General features: G+C 39.8%; 1 protein-coding gene across 1 annotated transcript in view; it reads right to left on the bottom strand.

Annotated features, from left to right (window-relative positions):
• APOB (apolipoprotein B) overlaps positions 1–26,879 on the bottom strand; it is a 48,452-nt gene that overhangs the window by 6,139 nt on the left and 15,434 nt on the right. Inside the window, 18 exon segments of the mRNA XM_037893988.2 lie at positions 416–7,999; positions 9,159–9,532; positions 11,885–12,030; positions 12,288–12,475; positions 12,646–12,821; positions 14,268–14,478; positions 15,160–15,281; positions 15,517–15,699; positions 16,471–16,682; positions 17,854–18,021; positions 19,023–19,214; positions 19,567–19,743; positions 20,407–20,644; positions 21,011–21,222; positions 22,583–22,729; positions 22,846–22,963; positions 23,148–23,375; positions 25,681–25,900. Coding sequence (XP_037749916.2) covers positions 416–7,999; positions 9,159–9,532; positions 11,885–12,030; positions 12,288–12,475; positions 12,646–12,821; positions 14,268–14,478; positions 15,160–15,281; positions 15,517–15,699; positions 16,471–16,682; positions 17,854–18,021; positions 19,023–19,214; positions 19,567–19,743; positions 20,407–20,644; positions 21,011–21,222; positions 22,583–22,729; positions 22,846–22,963; positions 23,148–23,375; positions 25,681–25,900 — 10,896 coding nt within the window.

The raw sequence follows: 26,879 nt of genomic DNA, 5'->3' as shown, positions 1-26,879 counted from the left end.
ATAGAGCCTCACTAATCCAGAGCCCTTTCAAGTCAATGAAAAGATTGCTACAGAACAAATTATGCCCTTAGTTAAACCTGTGCAACCCTCTGAGCTTTTGGTTGATTTGTACAGGTGTAAAAGATTGAACCTTTAATTGAGACTTACTAAAAATAAATGGGTTGATGATGTGCAAGAAGGAATAGAAACTAGCTCTCTTTCTTTTAGCTGTACTGACTAAGCAGAGCTAACAGGAGTGAGAAGATATAAAGTTATATTGTCACTAAACTGAACACAGAGAAGGAAAAGGGATCCTCTTTTATATCCCTCTTTCACAGTACAACTGCACTTCAAACACAAAATAATATTTGGAAAAAAATAATGTTAACATTTTCAACTCAAATTTTGGAGTATGAAATTCCAAAGTTCATCTTACCTTCCAGGTCATATTCCAGGAACTGTAGTGTTGAACTGGAGGTAGAATCAATGGAATATCTAAAAGAGTCCGTGTTGTTTTTCAGGTCTGTTTTCCAGGTGACATTATACAATGGTGAAGCAACTCTGAAAGATCCAGTCAAAGCACCGAATGCAGGGAAATAAATTCCAGCAGGCAAAGACATTTTGAAAGGTGGGATCTCTATTTTCTGCTCAGGAATTGTAATTGTTGGCAAGTCAAAGTCTGCAATCTTATTAGCCACTTCACTCAGATCCACATACATATTACCAAGGGAAATGCTTTTTGGAAGAGTGAACTGAGATAGAGTTATTTGGTACTGAGGTACTGTCATCTCAAAGTAAGGGATTTTATATTCTTCCAGTGTAATGTACTTGTTTCCTACATCTACTTTGGGGAATCTCATTCTTGGCAGAGAGGGTAAATTGATGTCAAAAGGCATTATGCTTAGCATGTGTGGAACTTTTATATTTCTCAAGTCAATGGTATATGATGGAACTTGCAGGGTTGTGAAAGGAACTTGAAATTCTGGAGTTGTGAGAACTGGATTTGGAGCTTCTAGTTGCATCTCAGGAACAGTGATTGTGAAGCCGTCAGCCAGTCTGTTCACATATATAGGGAAAAAGTAACCGTCTTCACTTTTTGTATAAACTATGGATGCAGAAGTATTTAAGTACTGCTTCTTGTTAGCACTTGTAGTGAGGTCCAGTTTCAAGATATCCCATAAACTCTTTTCATAAACTGGAAACACAATGTTCCTGAGGAAACTGACCTGTCCTTCCAAAGACCCAGAAATGTCAAATTGTGCCTTTGATTTTTCATTTGATAACTGCATATCATGACTGAGAGATAATGACTGAATTTGGCCTTCACCCTTCCAGCCAAGTTTCTGGTTTTCAGTGTTGATGTTCATTAAGACTTCCTGATTAACTGAAGCTATGTCCAGGAAGGAATTTGGTTGAGTAGCCTGTAGCTGAAGAGATGCTGACATACTCCAAGGAACCAGTTCTAAGTTTACTCTGCAGCTCTGAGTCCCTCTAGTTTTCAGAAGAGGGGTACACTGTGCATAGTTTTCCCCATTGTGCTCCCAGACTGCATAAACACGATGTGTAGATGCTTCAACAGCCACTTTTTCTGTCATTTCCACATTCCAGATTCCATCTGCTTTAGAATTAGCCTCCAGCTTGACTGAGGAGCGAGCTCCATTAGAGTTCAGGTAGGTATTTGCCTCATGGCTTAGCATCCCAGAAAATGGATTTAGGGTGTATAACATTCCATTGATATTTCCTTTTGTTGCTGTTTCTACAGAAATGTAAGATGTAAGACTTTCTAGAGTAAGTTTGTGATCAACTGCACCTTTAGCACTGGCACCATATCTAAGAGTATCAAAATCATAATTTAAATTCATTGCTGAGGAAACAGTAGGCTTGGACTTAGTGTTTCCTGTAAGCTCTTGCTTGAAATTTATTTTAAAAACTGGCATGCTGATCTTTGCATTTGTTGTCACGGAAGCTTCCATGTTCCTCTTTGTGAGGCTAACAGTGCTGTCATGCTTTCCTTCCACAAATTTATTATTACTCAGGGACAATGCTGTGGCCAGTTTCAAACCCCTTTTCCTCGTCAGGCTTGTTGTAGCATCTAAATTAAACTGCAGTGCATCAATGACAGAAGAAGACGAGGAACTGAAGCGAGCAACAACATCGGACTGGTTGAAAAGCCCAACATTTGTATTCAAGGTAATCACACTGGATTTAAATGAAAAGTCATAGGTAATGTTTCCCAAGGCAGGAATCAAGATATGGTTTGATGGGCTGTGCACTGTGAATTTAGGAAGCTTAAGTGTGCGCAGATCTTTGGGGACATGAAGGACTGGCATCTCCAGCGACGGTAGGACTAATGTGTAAGACGGTACTGAAAACCCAATAAGTGGGATGGTGAAGCCTGTTGTGCTTATTTCTTTGGGGATCACATAACCAAATGCTGGCAGCTCTGCTGTAAAGGGAGACACCTCGATGTTCACAATAGGAATGGTATATCCAGGAATCCTGAAAATCCGTGGTAGTTTGTTGACTGAAGTTTCTACTTTATATTTGTCAAACTCTATCTTGGCTTTGTTATATGAACTGGTGAGAAAATCTAATGCATTGTCCCTTCCTTTCTCAAAATGTCTATTGAAGAAGATGACGTACTGATTAATTGCTTCATGCACTGCTTTTAAGGGAAGAGGGAGTGAGTGCATGTCTTTGTTCTTCTTATATTGGGCATTCAGATTTAAATCAAATGATTGCTTTGTAGTCTTCAATAAATCCTTCAGGCCTGTCTGTTCCCAAAGTGAATACCCTTTCATCACCTGAGAAGTTTTGATTCCAACATAAGGAATGTGAAATTCAGGAATTGATAGAGGAATATTTAGGAAGTCCAGGTTGGCTTCACCATTCATTTCCACACGAGCTTCAATCTTGTCTTCAGTGTTCCCAGCAGACATGCTGTGGGAATATTTGTACTGATTGAACCTGCCATTAGCTTGCCATTGGACTTGCTGAACAGAGGAACTGAGCACCAGACCATAATTATTCAGAAATTCAATTTTTCCAGTCACCTTCAATGGAAAACTAACTTTCACATTCCCATCATTGTTTGTTGATATGCTAACTTCAAAGGGCTGCACCAAAAAGGCAATATTATTATTTATGGTTCCAGCAACTCTCCCATTGAGCTTAGCCTCATGCTTTCCTTTTATTTCTACTTTCATCGTTGCAAGCTGCCCTGTGCCTTGTACACTTAAATTGCTACGACCCACATGTTGTGACTCAACTTCAGACTGAAGCTGAAGTGTTGCATAATTTAGGAGACCACATTCATAATTCACTTTCTGGTTGATTTTCAAGTATTTATCATTTATCCTGTTTTCAGCAGCAAATGCAATAAAGGGACCCTCAATCGTAAAAGTGGCACGGGAGTCATGGGTGCCTTCATCGGAGAAATCAGGAAAAGCCCATTTCCAGTTTCCTTTACCACTGGAAGTAAATGATATGTGTCCTGCTTCTACCTCTGTTATCATGTCATTCATCAGATCAGCCTGGCTGGAGAGATCAGCTTGCGGAATGTTCAGTCTGTGAGAATATGTTGTCTTGCTCTGCATCAAAATTTTCCTATGTAGCTGGACTACTAAATTGTTGTGTACTTCCATCAAATTCTTTGTAGTACGTAAGCTTGTAGTAGTTTCAGCTTTCCCCTGTACAGAAGTCCTTGAAAATATCACTTCACTGTTGTGATCAACTTTAAGGAGTTTATGGGTGACCTTCATGGTTTCTTTAAGGATCAGTTGCTGCATCTCAGGGGCTGAGAGGCGTGCATCTGCGTTCACAGTGAAAGCAAGGAAATCTAATCTGGATGTTGCTTGAGCTGAAACAGTGGCTACAAATTCTGGGCTGTTTACGGAAGCTGTAGTGTTCTGAATGTCAGCAAGAGTGGACAGTGTGAAGAATGGAGAAGCTATTCTGAAAGTACCAGACAGTTTGCCGAATGTAGGGACAGTGACTGTGTGTGGAATACGTGGCAGCTGGTATGCTGGTATCTGAATGTTAGGAATCTGGAACTCATTTAGATTGAGTTTAGGGATCAAGAATTCAGGTATTTGTGGCTCAGGTATATACATTTCTGGGAAAGAAATGTCAGAAAAAAGCATATCTTTCATCTTTAGTTCTCTAAAATACATGTCAGGTACTGGCAACTGAAATTCACTGGACATCATTTGGTCTATTGTTTTCACAATCCTCAGTTTGATTTCATTCAGGTCAATTGTATAGGAAGGAACCTTATAGGTATTTAGAATAGTAAATTCTGGGGTAGTAAACCTGACTGGAATTTGTATGTCTTTAAGTTTCTTTATGTGGATCTGATAAGAGGGGATATGCAGGTCAGTTAATGGAACTATGAAATCTGGTGTTTGAAATGTCGCTTCCCGGAGAGCTCGGAGACTGACTTCAAAGGCAGGTATGTTGACTATGCTGGTTCTGATTTCAGGAACATTGAAACCTGTTTCAACAAACACATTCACTTTTTCAGCCCAGTTTTTTACATCATACTGCTCAGCTAAAAGAGCAATCTTCTTAGAAGCAATGTTCCATTGGTCAGAAATATATGCAACAATGGTATTGTAGAACTGGCTTGCCTTCTGAAGATATCTCTGGCATTCTTTTGGAATGTCCATTTGATAAATCCTGTCTCGTAGATCTTCCAGGTTTTCATTTAGCTTGACTTTCAGATCAGCAAACGCTGTTGAACTTAGGAGGTCCCTGAACCAATCAACGACTGCTGTAAGCTTGGTGTCTCCTAATTGTTCTATGAATTTTGAAACCGCAGCATTGACATCCTTCATATACTGTTTTAATGCTTCTGCTTTCTGTGGGAGTTCTAGGTTTCTGAGTTCATCATTGATTTTCTGGGTAATTTCCCGGATTTTGTTGTTTGTTTGATCTACAAACTGATTATAGTCAAAATACTTTAGCTGGTTTATAACCATGTCAAGGAACTTGTTGACTTCATCCATCAATTTTTGATAATCAAATGCTTGTACTTGCTTGACAGCATCATCAATAATACTAACAATTTTATCAAAGAATGATCTTATGTCAATTTTTTTCAGGGAAACAGTTAGCTTTTGGACAGTTTCTTTCACTTTATATTGGTCAGACAATTGTATCATCCTGTCCATTAGAAACTGAGCCTGCTTGTCAATCTCATACTTCATGATCATGTCATGCATTTTGCCTCGGAAAGCACTGATCTTCTCAGCAACTTCATAATCCTCCATCAAATTTAGGAGAATATCTTTAATTTGTTCAATAATTTCATTCATTTTTTGAACTGGTAATGAACTCCTGATTTTTTCTAAAAGCTTTTTAATGTCAACAGACTGTACCTGTTGTTTCAAATTTTCTGCAATATGTTTGGCATCAATCTTGTGAATCTGACTCTTGAGCTGTTCTAGCTTTCCTTGTACCTGAGCTATGATTTTGTACTCAGCATCCATATTTTGAATCCAGGCTTTTGCACTGCTTTCTATTTTGCTTGGGTCATACTGAGAAATAATGGACTGTAAGTCTTGAATAGTGTTAATCATCGTTGCACTGATTTTATATTGTTGATCCAGAACTTTAATTTTTTCAACTATTTGGTCAATCAGTTTTTCAATAGCTGTTCTAATGTCATACTGATCATAATTATCTCTGATATGTTGCTCAATTTGTATCAGGTAAATTTGCAGCTGAGACAGTGCTTCCTGCAAATTGATTCTGGCATTTTCCAGTGCACTCTGGAGGTCATCAGCTGTTATTCTATAGTCCTTTGTGAAAGCAACCAATTTCTCTTTCATGCCGTTAACCTTGCTTTTGAAATCTAATTTGTTCATGTAGTCATTAACCTGCCGTGGGAGCTTATCCATAGTTGCCCTGTATTTTCTCATATAATGATCTATATTTATGCTTTTTAAGTACCTTTGTATAGACTGCAGTTTGGATAGAATCGCACCCCTGATTTGTTCAAAGTAAGCGGGCAGGTATTCTAGGAATGGCAGGTTGATAACATGCTCGTCCTTGTTCTTATCATATTTCACAGAGCCAGAGATGCTGAATTCTTGAGGCTGTTCCACGGCATCCCTCAGACTTAAAACATCAATTAAATTAATTGGTTCAGGCATTAATGGTATTTGAATTGGTGAGTCCATTATAGTGAGATCTGCTAAAGCTTGTCCTCTAAGTTCCACACCAGTTTTTTCGGCATCATTGTAAGCACCGAGGTTCTGTGTGTATACGTTATTGTTCACTTGACTCTTCAATTTCCAGGCACTTGACTGCTCTGATGGAGTTAAAAGCATATGGATTTTATTATCAAGTAATGTAGTGTATTTTTTTCCAGTAGTTAGGCTGTGGCTGGTAGATCCTTTGTAATCATGGGAGAAAGTGAAAGCCAGGGGCTCTGCCTTAAACAGGAATTTGCTGTATAGTTGTCCTGTATGTTCTCCCATAGCAAATAGTCTCCCATCACCAGTGGTGTGTACATCAGCAGTGACAGTAAATGGGGCCATAGCAGAACGTACTACATTGGTGAAATGCAGGGATTTTGCATCACAGTTTGTATTGATAGTAATGGAAGAAGCAAGCCCTGCAACATCCAGGTTAATTTTGTGGATGAGTGCTGTGCCTTGAATTTTTGCAGCTGTGTCTGTTTTAATATTTGCAGCCAGATCAGCATAAGTGATGGTGTATGTATGCTTCACTTCATCTGTTCCGTAGGCCCCCCTCACATTACCAGTCAGCGTCAGCTTCAGTGGCTCCAGTCGTAACTGTGCTTTGTTGGTTATACCAGTTTCATTGTATTTTAAGTCATTGTTCAATTTAGCTGTGAGTGAATAGGGCTGCAGTTGTAGGTCAAAATAATGCTTGTGGGACTTGTCAGGGCTGATGGTATTGTCTAATTTTGAAGTAAATGTTAAGGATAAGCCAGGAATGTTCAGCTCATTCACGTGCTCAAGATTCATTTCCTTGTATGATCCTACCAAGTTATTTGAAAACTTGAGCCCTTCTCTATTAACTCTAAAGTTTAAGACGTTTTTGCTGTCCACGCCCAGAATTGTGCTCTGATATACACTTCCTAGTGCTATTTCTATTAGGGCCATTCTTCCATCTACACTGAATTGTGCATTGTGTTTACCATAGCGTCCCTTAGCAGTAACTGCCAAGGTGCCTCCAGAAGCATCAATTCTAGCATTCATTTCTTTCTGCAACATTAGTGGATTAAACTGCAGGTTTGTGGTTGCGCTGCTGGCCAAACCATCCTGGTTAATCCTTAATGTAGACTTATGTGCTGCTCGGTTTCTTTGATCATTCACAGTAACATCACAATTTAGTTCAAGACCCTGGGAATTAAGGGAACCTGAAAGAAGGGTGTAATACCGGTTTTCTTTGTAAGTTGCTTGGTATTCAGAGCGAACTGAAGCCATCTGCTTTGCCAAAATTAATTCAAACTTGTTGAGACCCGCAAGGTTTTGGTATCTTCCATTTGTTTCCGACTTCACATTCAGCTGGCTCTTTTCATACTTCAGTGAAGCTGTGTTTGTTATCATACCACTCTGAATATTAGAGACTGAAGTGACTGACAGTACATCACCAGTTCGCTTGCCAGTTATCTGGTTGGTAGCGTGAAGGTAAGACGAGTCAAACGTCAGATTGGATTTCCCAGTTAACTCATGGCTGTTTTTGTTATAGGTGCTTGAGAGACTGTAAATTCCTTTAGCAAAGGCTGAAGCAACTCTTAGCGCCCCTTCCATTTGTACTTTGTTGATATTCAAATTATTTTTCTGGCTGAAATCCGTATCTGTAGAAAAGGAGAGCTGAGCGCCCAGAGTGCTAGATGCCGCAAGTGAGATGGTCTGTTTTACAGTGAGAGTAGGTTCATATTTGTTTGTCCTGATATATTTAAAATTTGAATCTAGGAGTCTGTGCTGTAGGGAACTTTCATATGTGCAATCAAATGTATTCTGATCATAAAATGCTTCTCCAGAACCTGGAATAGGAGATTGGGAAGGGGGAAGACAGAAGATATAAAGGTATAATAAATATCTTACATTTACTTACAAGACAAAATGATATACTATGTATGATATCATTAAGCTTTCAGAATTGCATATTATTTTGTTCAAAAAGCAAACACTGTTTTGGTAAAGTAAATACTAAACATTTCTATACTACTGGATGTTTGATATCTGGGGCTAAATTTTCAAAAACAGCCTTTAAATTAACTCTCATTGTGATATTACATATAAATCTATAAGATGAAATAGGCCATACCATTGTTTAAACTTGAAATGAACAAACTATGTGCCAAACAAATCATCCAAATCAGTGTTCATGACACATCTGTTTCATTGTCTTCAACTTTATTATGCTTCATGCTGGGATTTTCAAAAAAGCCTAAAGGTGTTAGGCAGCTAACTCCCATTGAAATTTAGATTTAGGTGCCGAGCTCCCTTTGAAAATCCCAGTTTCATGACCTAATCCTTAGAGTAGCTAACGGTCTAGAGCACACATTGACCTCTCAAATAGGAGTTTGAGTTAATTCAATAGGAATTTGTGGAACCTAGCTCCTTTCAAGATCAGATCCTTGGGCTGTGATTTCTTCAGGGCAAGGTCTTTGTTGACATACATATATGTTTTTGTATATATACATATAGGCACACATACACACTATGGTGCTGTATACAATAATTAACAATAATAACAGCAATACAACTGCACCTGCCTATTTGCATGGAAAACTGTTTGTGCACATAAAAGTGTTTGTGATTTAGCTAACTGAACTGCATGCACAAATAATTGCAAATACTAACATAGGCCCTGATTCTGCAAGCACTTAGGATTCCTACTGAGCTTAATGGGACTATTCATATGCTTAAGTATTTTCAGGATCAGGGCTTCAGAGGCTGGGTTGGGGCCCCTTGGAAAATTTGGATCTGAAATTTTTATTAAACTATCTGGATTTATTTTTAGCACCTAATTAAATAAATTTCATATTACATATTTTAAAAAGAAGAAAAGATTTGAGTTTACACAAACTTTTTTTAAATAAACAGTTTGAAAACGAATGCACTTTTCATAGTACATATAAAATATAGATATTTTAAAAGTAGATTTAAAAGTATAATACTATTAACAAAAATTCTTACCTTGCACATTGTATGAAAGTAGGTCGAAAACAGAATCAGCTTTCATCAGATAACTAGTTCTCATACTGGAAACATTATCTGTGGTGTTAGCCACTGTATAAGATGCAGACCAGTTGTAATAATTGCTATATACATTTGTAGAAACCTCTAACTTGCCCAGTAAAGGCACACGGAGTTGGTAGGACTCTGGAACAGTAAATAGTGGAAGTCGGTACTCCTGAGATGGCACATTTATTCCAATTGATGCCATTACCAACTGAGGTGTTTTTACGGTCTTTGGCAGCCTTATGTCATGCGATGATCTTCCGCCAAATGGCAATGGGATGTTAATTATAACATTGTCCTTGTTCCAAATATATTTGATCCGGCCATCACTGTAACACAAAAATTACCCACTATGTAAAACTCTATGAAACACACAAAAGTAGTTATTATTAATAATGATAATGAGGTAATTCATATATACATTAATTTTAAGGGAACAAAGAACCATTATGATCATCTAGTCTGAGCTCAGCACTCCACATACATTCACTAATTAAACCTCAATGCAGATAGGTATGTAAGTGTTATCCCCATTTTACAGACAGGAAGATTGAGAGATTAAGTGGGCCAACCCCACACAAAATGTCACTAGCAGGGACTAGATCTTTTCCCCCAAAGATAAATTGACTAGACCATGCTGGTTGCTTCTCTAATGAGTTTTTCCAAGGAAGTTAAACACAAGACTCTTATTTTGCTCCTCATTTTCTACTCTAATTAATACTTTGCATCTGCCATTTGAGGATCTTAGTCTGCTTTATGAACATTAATGAACAGAGATATTGGTATGGGAATGGGTGTCAGAGAAGAGTGATGAAGGTATAATATGCATTTTATAAATGAGGAAACTGAGGCAAAGACAGAAAAAGTCTTTTGACCAAGGTCACATTCTATATAAAAAAGACTCCACTTTCCTAACTCCCAGAATAATGCCCTAAGTGCTCCAATTGGTGTCTCTTGATTTGAAACCCTTCCTCTCTGATGTCATTGCCACACTTATGCAATATGGTATCTGGAATAGTAGAAAAAGGGATCTGTTCATATTCATGTGAATAAAAGTGATATGTTTGTAGAGTGTTACATCAAGGACTTCATTATTATTATTATTATATTCTATGATAGTTCCTGGTTATTTGAATATCTCAAAATTTAATTAATTTTAGAAGACATTATTTATTCGTCCAAAAATTCAGACTGGAAAGTGTGTTGATCATTACACACTACTCATTACTCATCTTTCAGTACCTGTTATTGTTTTTCTTTAAAAGTTCCAGCCATCCAATCAGGTATCAGAAACAATACCATGTGACTGTGAAAAACTCTGGCTGGCGGCTGTAAACAGGGAAGTTTGGTGGTAGTGGGGGATATTGTTATGCACAGAGAAAAATGAGAAGAAATTGCATTGTAATTTATAAGATCAGTACTTTTGGCAAGTTCTTTTTGTTGTTGTTTGTCTGTATCTGTTTCTCTAACCTGGCTGCAGGTTATATGATGTTTGGGACAGAGACTGTCTGCTAGTTTATGTGTGCTCCGTGGCTGGAACAACCAGGGTTGGAATCTTTATGTGCTACCAGAATATTAATACTCATAATTTAATGCTCCATTGCACAGCACAAATAATGAATACCAAATAGTCAAAGTGAAGTTTCTAACACACATGGGCTGAAATTGTTTGAATAAACTGTTCTGTGAATACTAACAAATAACAGATACATTTCCTGAAATCAAGATAGATTCATAAATAATTTGCAAACAGTAAAAAAGGGCTATATTCACAAGCATTATTTTGTAATGAATTATTCTATCAGCTGTACTTGATTAAGGTTGTTGCTCTCTACATACCAATAAGGACCACTCCGGAATTGGAGAAAATATTGACCAAGTCCATTGGCACATATGACTGTCTACAAAACAGTTTTACTGAAGCACAAGATTGGAAATGTATTAGAACCTTTGGGGTATCAGAAAATATATTATATAAGATATGGTCCTAAATGTCAGTCAGATACCAAAGGGGTGAATATGGTGCAAACTTCAAGACAGATAGATTAGCTAGGCAGAATGTGTGCTGTTGAATGGAAGTGAATGGCACCAAGGAGCAATCTGAAAGTCATGGAATCCCAAATACAAAGTTGTGATTTTTAAGAAATGGCCAATAAACCAGAGGCACTGAATCTGAAATGGTTAACAAAAATGTAGTGTAGGGCAGCAGAATTACCCACTGTTATAATAATGGGCATAGCTGGTAAGACCATAGGAGAAAGATCACTTGGTTCCCAACCCATATTCTGCCCACGAACAGACTGAAAGCAATGAAGATGCTTTTGCCTAATATTAGCTTCACATTACCACAGTGAAAGAAAGCATAAGGAAAACAATTCATTTTCTGCTAAGGGATATGGAGTGCATGATATATTTATATGTGATGGGCCAGATCATCAGCTGGTGTAAATTGGCTTCAGTGGAGCTATGGCAAATGTCACTAGCTGAGGCTCGGCCCCTGCATATTAATTATATATGCCATTTAGTAAACATAATTATATATCTCTGCTCTTACAATTCTTTGTTATGGTCATTATGTGCTATTGTCTAAAACAAAGTCCAATCATATTTTAAATAAAAAATACATGACCAAATTTCCAGTTTCAGTTCCCTGTGGTGACTGTTCTTATTTCTCCATTTACCTTTTCAGGAAGAGTTCTTCTGGAATAGTAATATCAGGCAGCCCCATTGTCTGAATGTTCAGTTCTTGCAGTCCATTTAGCTTATCTTGTAAAGTTTGGGCATAGGGAACATCCTTGGATGCCTTCTGCAGCCAGGTACGGGTTGCCTGCAATGACACAGTGGATGTGTTTTCCAGAGTAGTATGAAATAAGTGTTAGCTTTAAGCCAGTGGGACTACCCATGTGTTTAAAGTTAAGCACACGATTGTGTGCTTTTCTGGAGAGGAGCAGATAGACCTGATAATGCAACTCTTCCACACACAAGTGACTATTCACACAAGCAGTCCCAGTAAAATGTGTTGGACTGCTCTTCAGGGTTGCATGATCAAGCTGTAATATTTTTAGAATAAATATTCACACTTACCATGATGAATTGTGAGACAATGTGCCGGATTGTCATATCTGTATTGGCCACTTTCCGGTCCAGCAGCTCATTGGCATGCTTCTGTAAAGCCTTCGGGTAGTCTGCAAAGTCAACAGGGAAGTTGGCAGACATCTTTTTCACTGCCGTGCTGGTGCCTGAATTCCACTCTAGTTCAATCTTCTCATTATCTGAAAATCATGAATTCGGGGTTGAGGGGAGGATAAAAATTAACAAAATCACGTTACTCTTGTATGGCTCACCGTGTATAGAGAAGTACTAGATAACGGATGTAACAAGAGATTACATATATGGTTTTCACATATGGGTGAAGTTTCTATGTCATGATAAATGTCCATACCGTATCTGAAAACAACTCTCTCTGAAATTGAGTTCCCATAAGTTGTTGCAGATGAGTCCATCTGAAGAGAAACCCTGTTCAGTGAATGATGAAGCAATGCTTCAGTTCTGAGTTCAGTCCGTAGGCGAGGGATAGAAATGACACCTCCCAGCATTGCATCTTTCTTCCCATCATATCTGTGAAAGCAAAATAGTAGCAAATGTGAATGTCACCTGTTTGGCTATACTATGGCTGGCACTTTTCCAGGAGCAATTATAGCATTTAAAACTGCAAAAAGGAATTCTGGGTGGTACAAAGAATGAGTTTATTTGGACCTAGGAACTTGACCTTTGAGCTATTGAGAGCTCTGAATTCCCATTGATTACGGAAAATTATTATAATACTATTGTGGAGCTCTTTCTGTCCAGGTATATATGGGCCAAATACTAAAATCCTTACTCAGGATAAACTCCCAATGATATCAATAGTAGTTTTATCTAACAACTGAGTAAACACTAAAGCATTTGGCCAGCTATGGGCAAGAGTCTACTACTGAGTCTGATCTTCCTCTAGCTTAAGGATTTTTACGCCACTGTAACTTTGCTGACTTGAGTAGACTTAATCCTGATTTTACATTGGTGTAAATGAAAGGGAATCAAGGTACTTGAACTTTGTTAATGCCACTGGTGTGACAGGCAGCTCTGCATGAGGAACATCCCTGGGGCAGCATCAAGATAAGAGAATTCTGTTGAAGAATGAAGGGTATTAAAGAAGGTGAGCAGTTCACTTCACTGTGGGTCTGTGACAATTTTAGGATGAAGGGAAAACTGCCATTAATTATAAACTCTTCCATAGATGCTACAGGAAATATTCTTATCATGAGGAGTGGGGATTCTTACAGATAGCTCTCTGATGTTTTTATCCTTATTATGTATGGAGTGCCAATGGCACACTTGACACTCTACCAGTATAACAGAAGATATGGGAATTACCTCAAAGAATTTGTAACCAAAATTATATATGCCATATATAGTGTGAAGGATCCATTCTGAAGCTGGATTATACTTACTTTCTTTTTATTTATCTGTGGTGGATTATAGATGAATGGCTTTATGGTAGAAGTGTGTTTTAAACAGGGATTTGAACGAAGAGAGAGAGAGAAGTTACATGGTGCATGTAGATGATGGACAATCTCTGTGTATCTAGAACAGGGGTTGGCAACCGTCAGCATGCGGCCCATCAGGGTAATCCACTGGTGGGCTGCGAGACATTTTTTACGTTGACCATCTTCAGGCATGGCCCCCCGCAGCTCCCAGTGGATGCAGTTCGCCGTTCCCAGCCAATGGGAGCTCTGGGAAGTAGTGGCCAGCACGTCCCTGTGGCCTGTGCTACTTCCCGCAGCTCCCATTGGCTGGGAACGGCAAACTGTGGCCACTGGAAGCTGGTGGGGGGGCATGCCTATAGACGGTCAATGTAAACAAAATGTCTCATGGTCCACCAGTGGATTACCCTGATGGGCTGCGTGCCGAAGTTTGCCAACCCCTGATCTAGAAGAACGTACTCCTGAAAACCCTACTGTTAATAAAATATTCAGTTACCTCATTTCAAAATATTCGGAATGTCTTACAGGGTTTTGGGATTACCTTATGCGACCAGTAAGAGTAACTTCAGGAATCTTCTTGTTACTGATGTCTAAGATAAAGGTATATGCCCTCCTTTCCAGAGTAGATTCATCATTGACTCTGAAGTTGGTACCAAAGTCAATATCAAAATTTGGAATTTGCACATCACTGGTCAAAATCTTCTTGTCTCTGTTGTATCTGAAGGTCAGTGTGGCCTCAGTTTGTCTTGCACCTGAAAAATGAAACATTAATGATGTCTTTTTAGGCTTTTATAGAAGGAAGGATGAAAGAAATGAGCATCTGAAAATAGCATTACCCCAAATATCTAAAGCAGACAGTGAAGAGAACAATTTGAGTACACAAGTTGAAATTTGCTCTCCTTGTTCTTTCAAATTTCTAAGGATTCCATCCAACCTACTGGAGTCTCTGTATTGTCTCTAATGACCTCTCTGCTTGCTCTCTCTCTTTATCTGTCACTGATCTCCTTCAGTTTGTCTCGCCATATAATTTGATATTGGTGCAACTCTTTTTCTGTAACAGATTTTCAGTATTTCTGTGCATTATTGACTTACCATTTATTTTCATATTTCACCTAACAACGTATCTTTTCTCTTGCTTATAGGGTGCCTCGTAATTTCCTTTCTTTATTGCTTTCATGTATCAATGTAATTTTATTATTTAACACAGTAAAACATTTTGAGATGCAAAATATAGTTATGGTCCTTCAAACACCTGTGCACTGGAACTACGCATGTATGTAAAACTGAGGACATGCGTTTGCAGGTTTGGGTACAAAAATTGTTTTGTATTGTATGTTGTAAATAGCAATGCTAATTTTGTTAATCTGATTTTTCTTAATGGCAATGTCATAATTCAAAGATGAGCTAAGTCTGATTGTTCTTTAGATTCTTACCTTTTGCCTCAGTGGTAAATTTCAAAGTGTCTACCAGGTCATTTCCCTCTCTCTGTAGCCCATAGTTAGCATTTGCAGAGTATTCCTGTACTTGTCCTGTAGGCTGTATTTCAATTTCAATCCTAGAGAATTCATAATGGGAAAAAGGTAATCTATATTAGTAACTAACAAATCCAATTAGCATAGCAAAAGGTAAAAATCACCTCAGTTCCCATCCGTCTTGTTTCTGAGTTGATCCTGCCTGTCTTTTATTAAAGTACATGAAAAAAAAGCAATATGTACTGCAGCCATAAGAGGGACGGTTGACTTTTGTGGGATAGACAAAAAATAGATACAGTGAAGGATGACATGACTGACCTGGTTTCTCCAGTCAGTGGGTAGTATGGTGCTGCATCTGTGTAGCTGGCATTAGAGTAAGCTACTTTAGTACAGTAATTTAGACCAACGAAGAAAGGTTTGCAAGATGTCCACGACTCTCTGTTCTCAATCAGAGGTGGAATCACTTCAGTTTTGGTTGGAGAGACCAAATGTAATGTGTTACTGGAAAAGAAAAATAAGCCTGGTTATTCTCAAGACATGTATCTAAATATTACTGTTATTTGCTAAATCCTATTTATTTATGAGATTAGTTTTCAAGTGAAAACCTTCTGAAAAAATATACCTATTACAAGCTTAAGAAAGCCCTGGCTGGGATGATTTAGTTGGTGTTGGTCCTGCTTTGAGCAGGGGGTTGCACTAGATGACCTCCTGAGGTCTCTTCCAACCCTGATATTCTATGATTCTATGAATACAGGGCTTTGGAAATAGCAAGTAGTGAGAACATGATAAAATTATTTATTAATAATTATTATATAATAAATAACCTGCATGCATACAGATCCTTTCATCTTAGAATCTCAAAGTGATTATGATAATTAATTAAACCCCCCATCACATAGATATGTATTGTTATTACCAGCATTTTATAAAAGGGGAAATTGAGGCATAAACAGGTTATGTGTCTTGGCAAATATTATGAAAGTGAGTAACAAATTCAGGAATCTTTCAAGCCTTACTCCCAGTCCCTAGTCTGCTCTGACTACTATGTTACACCGAGAAGGAAGTTATCCTAGCTTTACAGTAGTGGTCATTTTCCAGAATAGCAAAAAAGAAACAAACAAAGAAAGAAAGAAATCCAAAAAAACCCCCAAAAAAGCCAATCACCATCAAAATAAAATCCAGTACAATATTTATCATTCAGAAGCAAAAAAGCAAGAAGGAAAGGAGGATGCAATCTTGAAAGAGCCAATATTCTTATCCAGATCCAAATACCTGAAGCTGAAGAGCTTGGTAGGGGTCTTTGGAGCAGGAATGCTGAGTTTTAATTGTCCGGCTCTCAAACCAACCCGGGCTTCAATTCCAGACTCATGGTATATGTTGGAGATCATCTGCACGCCACTTCTAGCAAATGCCGGGATGTTTACTCCCACTTGAGTTATAAACTCAATTGCCATCGAGGGTTTAAGGACCAGGTCTGCTTGCATCTATGGGGCAAAGAGAAAATGATATATTTCATTCCCCAAAGAACATCGTTTAGTTCTGATAATATCAATGTAAGAGTAATGTTCTCATTCTTATTGATGGACTAGATCTAGATATTGGTACGTTAATTTATCAAATTATGTTGTTATTCAGTAAAGTTTGGTCCCTAAGGGTATGTCTATACTACTCACTGGATCGGTGGGCAGCGATCAATCCAGCAGGGGTCGATTTATCGCGTCTAGATCAACCCCCGAGCACTCTCCCGTTGATTCCTATACGCCACCACCGTGAGAGGTATAGGCAGAGTCGACGGGGGAGTGTCAGCAGTCGACTCACCGCAGTGAAGACACCACGGTGAGTAGGTCTAAGTACGTTGACTTCAGCTATGTTATTCACGAAACTGAAGTTGCATAACTCAGATCGATCTGCCCCCCCCTCACCCCAGTGTAGACCAGGCCTAAGACACACTATAGAATCTGAAGGAAAAGGGAAGTGATATTTGTGGGGAAGCAAATATGGGTGGAGATAACTCAGGGACAGTGAACTTGCTTTTTGTTGAAGCTGTTCCCACTGCAGAGAGACTTTGAATAAAAAATGGCTGTTTGGAGAGCCTCATGCAGTTTAAATCCAGTCAGAAGAGACTTTTCTACAGTGGGAGGATTATACTAAGCTCCGGTGAGTAAAAGGTTTGACAAATAGGAATGGGTCCAAAGATCTATCTAAACTATCCCAATGTATAAGACCACTCAGGCTCAAGGTTTTAATTTGGCTGATAACCAAAATAGGGGCCAGATGCAAAATCTGGATGCAGATTCAAAAATTTACAACCCCAAATTTCAGAGATGTTTGGATTGGAGATTTTGTTTCAAACCTATTTCTGGTGACTCAGGATTTCAGAGAAGTTAGCCTGTTAACTTGGGTTAACTTGGATGAATAATCTTAGATAGATGTATAAAACCCAGGTATATTTTAATATTTGTTTTGTTAAATTTATTATTTTAATATTGCCCTCACCCAATGACAACCTGGAAGCTTTGTAATTAATAATTTAATCTTTGTTTCTGGAATATTCTGTATTGTCTTTGACAACCTGCTGATATCTCTGGTTTTTGCCCAAAGGAGATGGCACACTTGTTAGGAGAATGTAATATCATGACAGGAATTAAGACTCACATTCTTTGGTTGAATCTTCACCCCAGCCTTGGCTCCAGGAGTTGCAATTCCAGACAAAGCAACTTGGAGCTGCAATCCTGCTCCAGTTGGGAGCTCAAATTCATTGTCCATAAAGATGTAGTGAACAAATAAGTCACCCTCTGTACCTTTTGAGATGGCCTGCACAATCTGTGAATCAAATAAGGAAACACTGAATAATGAAGTACTTTAATATAGGCTTTGTGACATTAAAATGAATCCTAGGATGAGGTATAAAGGACCTTTTAAAAATATCCTTTAATCATAATCACATAATCTAAGACTATAATTCTTATACAGTACAGAGACCAAGACTGCACAAAAATATTACTTATGAGGCACAAATAAAAACATTCGCAAAGAACATTTATCAAAATCTGGCTTTTAAGAAAAATTAATACAATAATTTCTTCACCTAAATCTGAGGAAACAATAGTGACCACCTGCTTATATGGTGATAGGTGTAATATAATTACTTAGGTGGATCAGATTAGGTAGAAGGGTGAAATCCTAGCATCACTGAAGTCAACGGTAAAACTCCCATGGACTTCAATGGGGTCAGGATTTCACTCAATATCCCTAAAGTGCAATACATTTTCTTTCCTTTTTAATATTATAAAACATTAAAAAAATTTCCTCTACATTCTACCTCCATAATTAACACTTTAGCAAAATAGCCATAGAGAAGCATTAAGATTTTAGTGATTACTCCCACATTGGTCTCAATCCTGCAATGGGATCCTTTGGAGTCAATAGGTGCATACTTGTGTCTCAGCAGACTCTCACTGGCTTCTCTGGGACTCTGCATGGATCTCATTGTTGGATTGGATCCCCGGCATGTGAAATCAAATGGAATAAAGATACAGAGATAATCATGATATTGAAGGCATTGTTGTGAATCTCACATTCTTCTGTTGTCGAGATGCACAATTAGATGGATTTGTTCCAATGGGAGTTAGGCACCTAAATAACTTTGGGGATAGGGCCTTTGTCTTTTTTTGGCTAAATTTTGACACTACATTTTAAATCATTTTCTTTTTAAGTGACTAGTACTCCATTCAAATATCTGCTTTATTTGGAAGATAAATATAAAAATATCTGATAGAAAAACCTAATGTGAAATATTTTCATTCTGCACTTGAGAAACATACCTTTTCTGGAATGGCCTGCAGAGTTTTAATGCTCTTTAAAATCACATTTCCCATTAGCTTGAAATCGTTGAGTTTCATGTACCCAAGTTCTTCTCCCAGGATTCGGAGGTAGGCCCTAGCTTCAGGAACTTCTTTGTTTCCCATTTCTTTTATCAGTTTTTCAAAGTTCAGCATTATTCCTTTCATCACATCCTGAGAATTCAACAAAAAATACCTCAAAATGAGATCCCCTTGTAACAAGTCTGAGAATTTGATACATCTAGTACAATTACATAATGGCTGCCAGCTGAGCTGCACGCATAGCCTTATTGGAGACAGAACTCAGGAACTTTGGTTCCTAAAACAAAGGATTCTATGAAATGCAATAAAGGAAAATCACCTTTAGTTAGGTGTAACTAGGGATTTTATCTTCTGTAAGTTAACCACGAGAGGGCAATGGTCCAGATATACAATACATTACACATACCAGAAAGTACTGCACACAGATTTATGTGTGTGCTAAATATTAATAAAACACTGTCCAAAGAACAGTCTGAAAGTATACCTGATCCTGTCTGTCATTCCTGGAGTAACCAAAATAGTCAAAGAGCACCTTGGAGACATGCTCTGGAACTCTGCCGTCAACCCAGTACAAAGCCTTACTGGCACTGTCGGGAAAGAACCCTTTCTGCCCAAACAATGCTTCTAGCGTTGGCTCAAAACTCTTCCCATCCATGCCAATCTGAAACACAACAAAACAGTGTAATGACTGAGACAGATTCCCTGCTTCTAGGGAGTTTTACAGCAAAGAGACTCTCTGGTGAACAAATGGTACATTTTAAAATATACATTGCAATTACAGAAAGCTACAGAGAAGATACATGCATGCAGCTGGAGAGCAAAGCATTTGATCTCTCTTTGGGTGAAATTCACCCCCACGCACAGCATCAGCACAAGACCTGTGAATTGCTTACATCCCTCCTAAACCGTAATATGAGTGCTCAAGTGTGACATTAGTGTGACAATGCACTTCAAGTGGGGCTGTTGCATGGGGTGAATTTTACGCTTAATGAGATCTTGAATGACTCAACCTAAGCCTGAAATGCTCCCAGACACGATGGTAATGGGTGCCAAGAAAGGGCCAGTCTGATCCAAAGCCCACTGAAGTCAATGGTAGGGCTCCTTTTGACATCAATGGGGTTTAGATCAGGATCTTGGTGCTTGTAAAAATAAAATATTTAGGTTTGGCTGTAGCTCACGAAAGCTTATGCTCAAATAAATTGGTTAGTCTCTAAGGTGCCACAAGTACACATAAAATATTTAGTCACTGCAAGTCAGTATAAGCAAATAGAAAGAAAATATGTAAAAACTGAGTAACAGTGTAAGGATTTGACATCTGTTGTACCTCAAAGATATCCATTGGGCTAAGTCCATACAACTGCAGAGTAGTTTTTAGCATGGTTTCTTTAGGAATGTAGGTGTTTGGATCAAAGATCAGATTTCCTTCTACTTTGGCTGAGACAGGATCATGCCCGGGCAGGGAAATACGTTTGGAAATCTGATAATTTTGTGAAAACTTTCTGAAGTCATTGGCTGCTGGAATCTGAGATCCTTTAAGAGCTTCTTGTACTTTGTTTTTAAGACTAAGAAAAAAGGAAATTAATTGGAATACAATTAGTAAACATTCCAGAAATCAGTTAGTCTTCAAACAATAATGATTTCTTCTGCCACGTGTCTTGATTGTACTTAGTGAATGCTCTGTACTTGTTCATTTAGTAAACGCAAGGGTAAGAGCCAGGACCTCAGTGGGTGTAAGCTGGCATATCTGTATTGAAGCCACTGATTTACACCAGCTGATTATCCGGCCCTCTGACTTAAGATTGTTTTAATAAGGCTATTTCAGTTCACGATTAGTCTTTGGAAAAAAGCACAGAACAGGATCATCTGAATTCCAATTAGGGTTATAACTTTGTTCCTATGTCAACAACGTACAATTTAATTGTACTTACTCGTCGATGCCTACTTCCTCAGAGTCCAAGATGTTGGCAATGTGGGTAGCGACAAAGCTTTTCACTTGTTCACTTTTGTCCCTTAGGAGCGCTCTAGTGATCTTGTTGAGATCAGATGCGGAAGGGCCTTTCATCAGCATGAGATAGGCTGCCAGACGTTTGTCAACTGGAGCATCGGCATTTTGGAAAGCTTTAAGAAGCACAGCACGGTCCTGTACCAACAATGAAAGGTACATTAGTGCACTGATAATCTGGCTAGCAGATGATATTGCCAAGTCTCTGACTGGAACATGTTGGGTCAAATTATTTCCTTAAATCACACCCATGTAACCTTGTTGCAACTTTATTGGCGTTATAGAGCAGGGAAACCCCTTATTTCTAGGACTTGTAAAAAAAATCATTAAAACTTTGTTTTGATGGAAATTTTCATGAACAAAATCTGCTTTTGTCAAAACTGAAATTCATTTTGGTTTCTGGCAACTGAAAATGAAAACTGTTGCTTGTTGTTTGTTGAAAACCCAAACATTTTTAGTTTTTATTTTATCAACAAAAGGCCAAAAACTTCTGAAGAAAACTTTAGATGAAAAATGAAAAGGTTTTTGCTTGACATTTTTCTTAGGGAAAAATAAATTATTTTCCAACCAGCTCTACTTATTTCATATATATTGCATAGTAATTCTGATTACTTCGCCTTCACAGTACACAAGAAAAACAATCTCTGAAATGTTTGGGGTGATGTACAACATCTTAACAACTATTTAAAACATGAAAAAAGGTCCTGTCTTGTAGGCTGTAAGCTCTTTGGAGCTAGAACGGGCTTTTTCTTCATTTCTGTAAAGTGTTTAGCACGATGCATCCCCAGTGTGATTGAAACAAACCTTCTGATGCTGCTGTAGTGCAAATACAAATAATGCCTAACTCTTATACTGTGCTTTTCATCCATAGATCTCAAAGCACTTTACCAAGGAGGTCAGTACCATTATCCCCATTGTACAGATGGAGAAAATGAGGCACAGAGAGGCTGACTTGCCCAAGGTCACTCAGAAGGCCAGTGGTAGAACCAGGAACAGAACCCAGGTGGTTGTCTAGTGAATTACCCACTAGGCAACACTACCACAACAAATAACCACCCAGTAAAAGCAATGAGCCTGATTCTTCTCCTCTCACTATAATTAAACCTGGGTAAATCAGAGGTAACTCTCTTGAAGTCATTGGGCCACATCATCATTGTAATTACTTCATTGAAGACCCCATCCAATAGCAATGGACAGATCCAATTCTCGTCTCACGTAATTAAACCTGTGTAAAACAGGTGCAACACAATGGAGCTATGCCGATTTACACAAACTAAAGATCTGGCCCATTGAGTTATATCAGCAGAAAGCTGCTGTGAGAGGAGTATCAGACCCAGTAAAATCAAGGAAGGGGTTCTAAAGAAAGGCAGGAGAATAGATAATGGGGGAATAGCATAAAATATTCATGGATGGAGAAGACCTGCTTTGTTTAATCATTAACTTGAAGTATATAACTGAGATGAGCTAGAACTGTACAAATTCTTAAAGATTGATTTACCTCATCAGTGATAGTCATTCTTCTCAGTGCCTGGATGGCTGCTTTCTGAACAGAAAGTGACGCAACTTCACTTTTGATACATGTCTTCAGGGCAGATTTCAGATTCGGATTAGCAACCTCCATTGCCTTGCCCATGTTTCCAATAGCCTGTGGATTATGAAAACAAGGCAATAAATATATTTCCCCAGTCAATAAGAATGCTATACTACACGCTGTGATTTTAAAATAATAGCTTATATAAAGAGACAGGGAAATTAAAATACCCTAAGTGTGAGGTAGGTTAACTCGTCATTCCCAGAGCACTCATTGCCAATCATTGACTCCATAAAGTTTGCAACATCCGTTATTTCCTGTGTTACCGTTTTCTTCTCTTCATAGAATCTAAGGGAAGACAGAAATGAACCAAAAACCATTAGAAACACCTTACTTAGGTGTGTGTAGGGAATCCTTTTCTAAGTCAATTTGCACAAACATAGCAATCTGAATGATTAAATATCCAAATAATGACTGCTGTCAGAGTTTGTCCTAACATTTTCCCTGTACACATATATGCACATATACTCACTTGGTAACAGCATGGCTTAAAGCATAAAAAGTAGCTCGACTTTGCTGGTACTGGGCCATGTTAAGAATTTCCCGTATTCTTTTGGTACATGGAAAAGGCAGGAGTCCAAGGCTGTATGTGACTGCATCCGCCACCAGAGGATCAACATTTCCAGTTCTTATTATCTGAAGTATAGAACCGAAGCAATCTGGGGTACCACACTGAATCAGACCCTGCACTGTGATGGAACTGAAAGGGAAAGAGATTATGGACATTAGCCCAATGTTCTTGAGTATCTGTCCATGTTGCATATTAGAAAGAAACATCCAGCCAGTGTGTTACAACTATATTCAAATGAAGATAGATATTTTCTACAACTGAGAAATGTTTTTAGGTCTCTATGGAGTCATGAAATTCAAATCAGAACTTTGTGAAATTTGGAGTGTCTCAGAGTAAGAGTTTTCCAGTCAGGTCCACTGTAGAGACTAGTCCACAACCTGAAGTTCAAATCTAGATCCAAACTTCCACAAAGTCCAGAGGAGGTTTTGGAACTGGGGTTTTGGTTCAGGCGTATCCTTCTCCATCCCTGTCTGTATCATCGATATCTTTTATATCTATGTATTCTGTGTCTGTATCTAGATTTGTATGCGTTCTAGTGTGAGTGATATACATATATCGCTGTGTGTCTCTAAATATATCACACAAATGGCCATTAAAATCAGTTAAAATCATATTATTTTTACAAATTATGCTAATATCATAACAAGCTATGGACAACAAAAGGTTTATTACATTACTGTTATTATTATTATTCATTATTTTTATTATTGTAGCACTTAGGAGCCCAATTCATGGACCAAGAACCTATTGTGCTAGGCGCTGTACAAACACAGAACACCCAAGACATGTAGTCACATGTTTCTCTCTCTGACTATCTCGCCCTCCTCACATCCACAAACCAATCACAATCCTCAGTGATACAGTGTAATATAATGAGTTAAACGGGGGTGGGCAAACTTTTTGGCCCGAGGGCCACACTGGGGTTGCAAAAACTGTATGGACGGCCGGGTAGGGAAGGCTGTGCCTCCCCAAACAGCCTGGCCCCCACCCCGTATATGCCCCCTCCCACTTCCCACCCCCTGACTGCTCCCCTCAGAACCCCCAACCCATCCAATCCCCCCTGCCCCTTGTCCCCTAACCGCCCCCTCCCAGGATCTCCCGCCCTTAACCGCCCCCTGGGACCCTATCCCCATCCAACCCCTCTGCTCCCAGTCCCCCAACCCCTATGCACACCCTTGCCCCCTGACAGGCCCCCTGGGAGCCCACGCCTATCCAACCTCCCCCTGCTCCCCATCCCCTGACCCCTATCCACACACCCGCCCCCTGACAGGCCCCCCGGGACCCCATGCTTATCCAAGCCCCCATGTTCCCCGTCCCCTGACCCCCTCCCGCCCCCTGCAGAACCACCGCCCCATCCAACCGCCCCCTGCTCCCTGTCCCCTGACTGCCCTGGGACTCCCCGCCCTTTATCCACCGCCCAAACCCCCTCACCACGCTGCTCAGAGCAGCATGTCTGGCAGCTGCGCCCCCTGGCTGGAGCTAGACATGCTGCCACACTGCCCTGCTGGAGCACGCAGCCCCGCCACACCGAGTGCTGCCCGTGTGGCAGCGTGGCTGTGGGGGAGGACAGACAGCAGGGGAAGGGCCAGGGCCTAGCCTCCCCGGCCAGGAGCTCAAGGGCAGGGCAGGAGGGTCCCATGGGCTGGATGTGGCCCGCGGGCCGTAGTTTGCCCACTTCTGAGTTAAACGGAGGCTGCTTTTTCCTGTGTATGTTTAAATGGAATAAAATGTAGCCAGGAGGGAAATGGTGGAGCAGTAGATTTGTGGCCCAGTCCTGGACCTCCAAAAATTTGCTCTCTGCAACTGGAGATTTGGTAGTGGTAGCAGCTCATGCCAGGGCTTGTAATCAGTGTATTTTAACACATCTGTTCCCTGAATAGCCCAAAAGTCTAATCTAATTTACCTATTCATGGGACTGTGGGGGGAGGGGAGGAGTCACAGGGGGACTGCTGATGTCTTTGATAAAGGCTTATTATGCAGTTATGCAGCATTTATTACACGACCATTTGAGGGACTATTGGTACAAGTTCTGGATTTGATCCCATATAATACCGAGCAGTATGGTTTACACTTAGGAGTCTACTCCCCCCGAAATATACTAGGATTTATATATATCAAAATAACAGTTAGTGAGAAAATGAAAAATATTACTACCTTGTGGAAGGCAAGAATAAACCTGTTGAAGAAAATTATTACTGCACGAGACTTGTTTGTTTGTGGGATAACATTTAAATAGCGTTCTGTGTCTCTCCCTCAAACACACATACTCTTAGCGGTCTTTCCCAGTCGCCAACTACTACAGCATTTTAAGATATTACTTTAGGCTATGATTAAAACTGTTTACAGGAGAACATCACCTCTGGAATTAAATTTGCATTCACATTACCAGGCATTGTGTTTACACAATGCGAGAGCTACACTTTTTATACATTACCTTGAAGTCTCCATCATCTTCGGTACAAGAGACCCTAGCGTGTCATTGTGTAAGCCTCTAAGTCCAGTTACAAATTTGTAAAAAAGACTTGCTCTCTGCTGGTTCTGCTGGGAGGCTGACAACTTCTGCAGTTCCTGGAGGACCTTCAGCACAGCATCCCCATGCCGGAAGGATTTGGTATCAGCACTTTCCAAGGAAAGACTTTTCTTTTCCAGTTTATCTAACAAACAGGAAAAGCATTATTTCTTTCTGTAAGCACTGTGATCTCAAACCCCACACTGGGCAACCAGGGATTATGGAGCTGCTCTGGGCTCAGCTAGCCCCGCCCTGCCACACTTGCAAGACACGAACAGACTGGAGGAGGAGTTAAAAGGGAGCAGAACAGTTCACTGGTGGAAGACCAGGGAAGAGAGTGGACCTGCAATTTGCAGCTCCTGAGGAAAGGGCTGAGGGAAGGCAGGACCTCTCCCAACAACAACTTCCTGAGGGAAGGGAAGACTGTTAGAGAGCTTTCCCTTCACCCTCTCCCCTGATTCTTGTCACGCAGACAGAAAGCAGAAGAGCAGAAGTCTGAAGTGCAGGCAATTCGATGTTTATTGGGATTAGTGCCAAGCAATCATATTCATAGCTCTACACGCTGGCAGAGTCTGTTTCTCAGTGTTCCGTTCCCAGCTCTGACACCACAGAGCCTTTACCCCGTGTCCCCCTTCCCAGCTCTGACACCACAGAGCCTTTACCCCGTGTCCCCCTTCGCAGCTCTGACACCACAGAGCCTTTACCTCATATCCCCCTTCCCAGCTCTGATGCCACATAGCCTTGCCTGTGTCCCCATTCCCCATTCCCCTATTCCCCGTCCCCAGCTCCTTCTCCTTAGCAGCCCCAAATATACCTGGAGTGCACACCCCTAGTCACATCCCTTACAACTTATGGTCCTGTTTTGTTTTCGAGGGTCGTGAGCTGGGGTCTTCGTTCCATCCCTTTTGTACCCCACGGAAGGGGTAAGGAGTGAGTTTGTGCTCTGGCCAAGGCCAGGCCTTTCTTCGGCTTTTAGTGTTTCTTATGCCCCCCCTACAACCCGCATTGCCCCTCCTAACTGGTTGCTTGACCTTGCCTTGAGATAAGGAGTTGAGGCAGTCTTTAAGTGTGCGCTCATCCATTACATCCCCACCATGCCCAGTAACACTTTAGCTGTATCCCTT

This window comes from Chelonia mydas, chromosome 3, assembly GCF_015237465.2.
Source record: "Chelonia mydas isolate rCheMyd1 chromosome 3, rCheMyd1.pri.v2, whole genome shotgun sequence".
Classification (NCBI taxonomy): domain Eukaryota; kingdom Metazoa; phylum Chordata; order Testudines; family Cheloniidae; genus Chelonia; species Chelonia mydas.
This window is presented reverse-complemented; position numbering and strand designations above follow the sequence as displayed.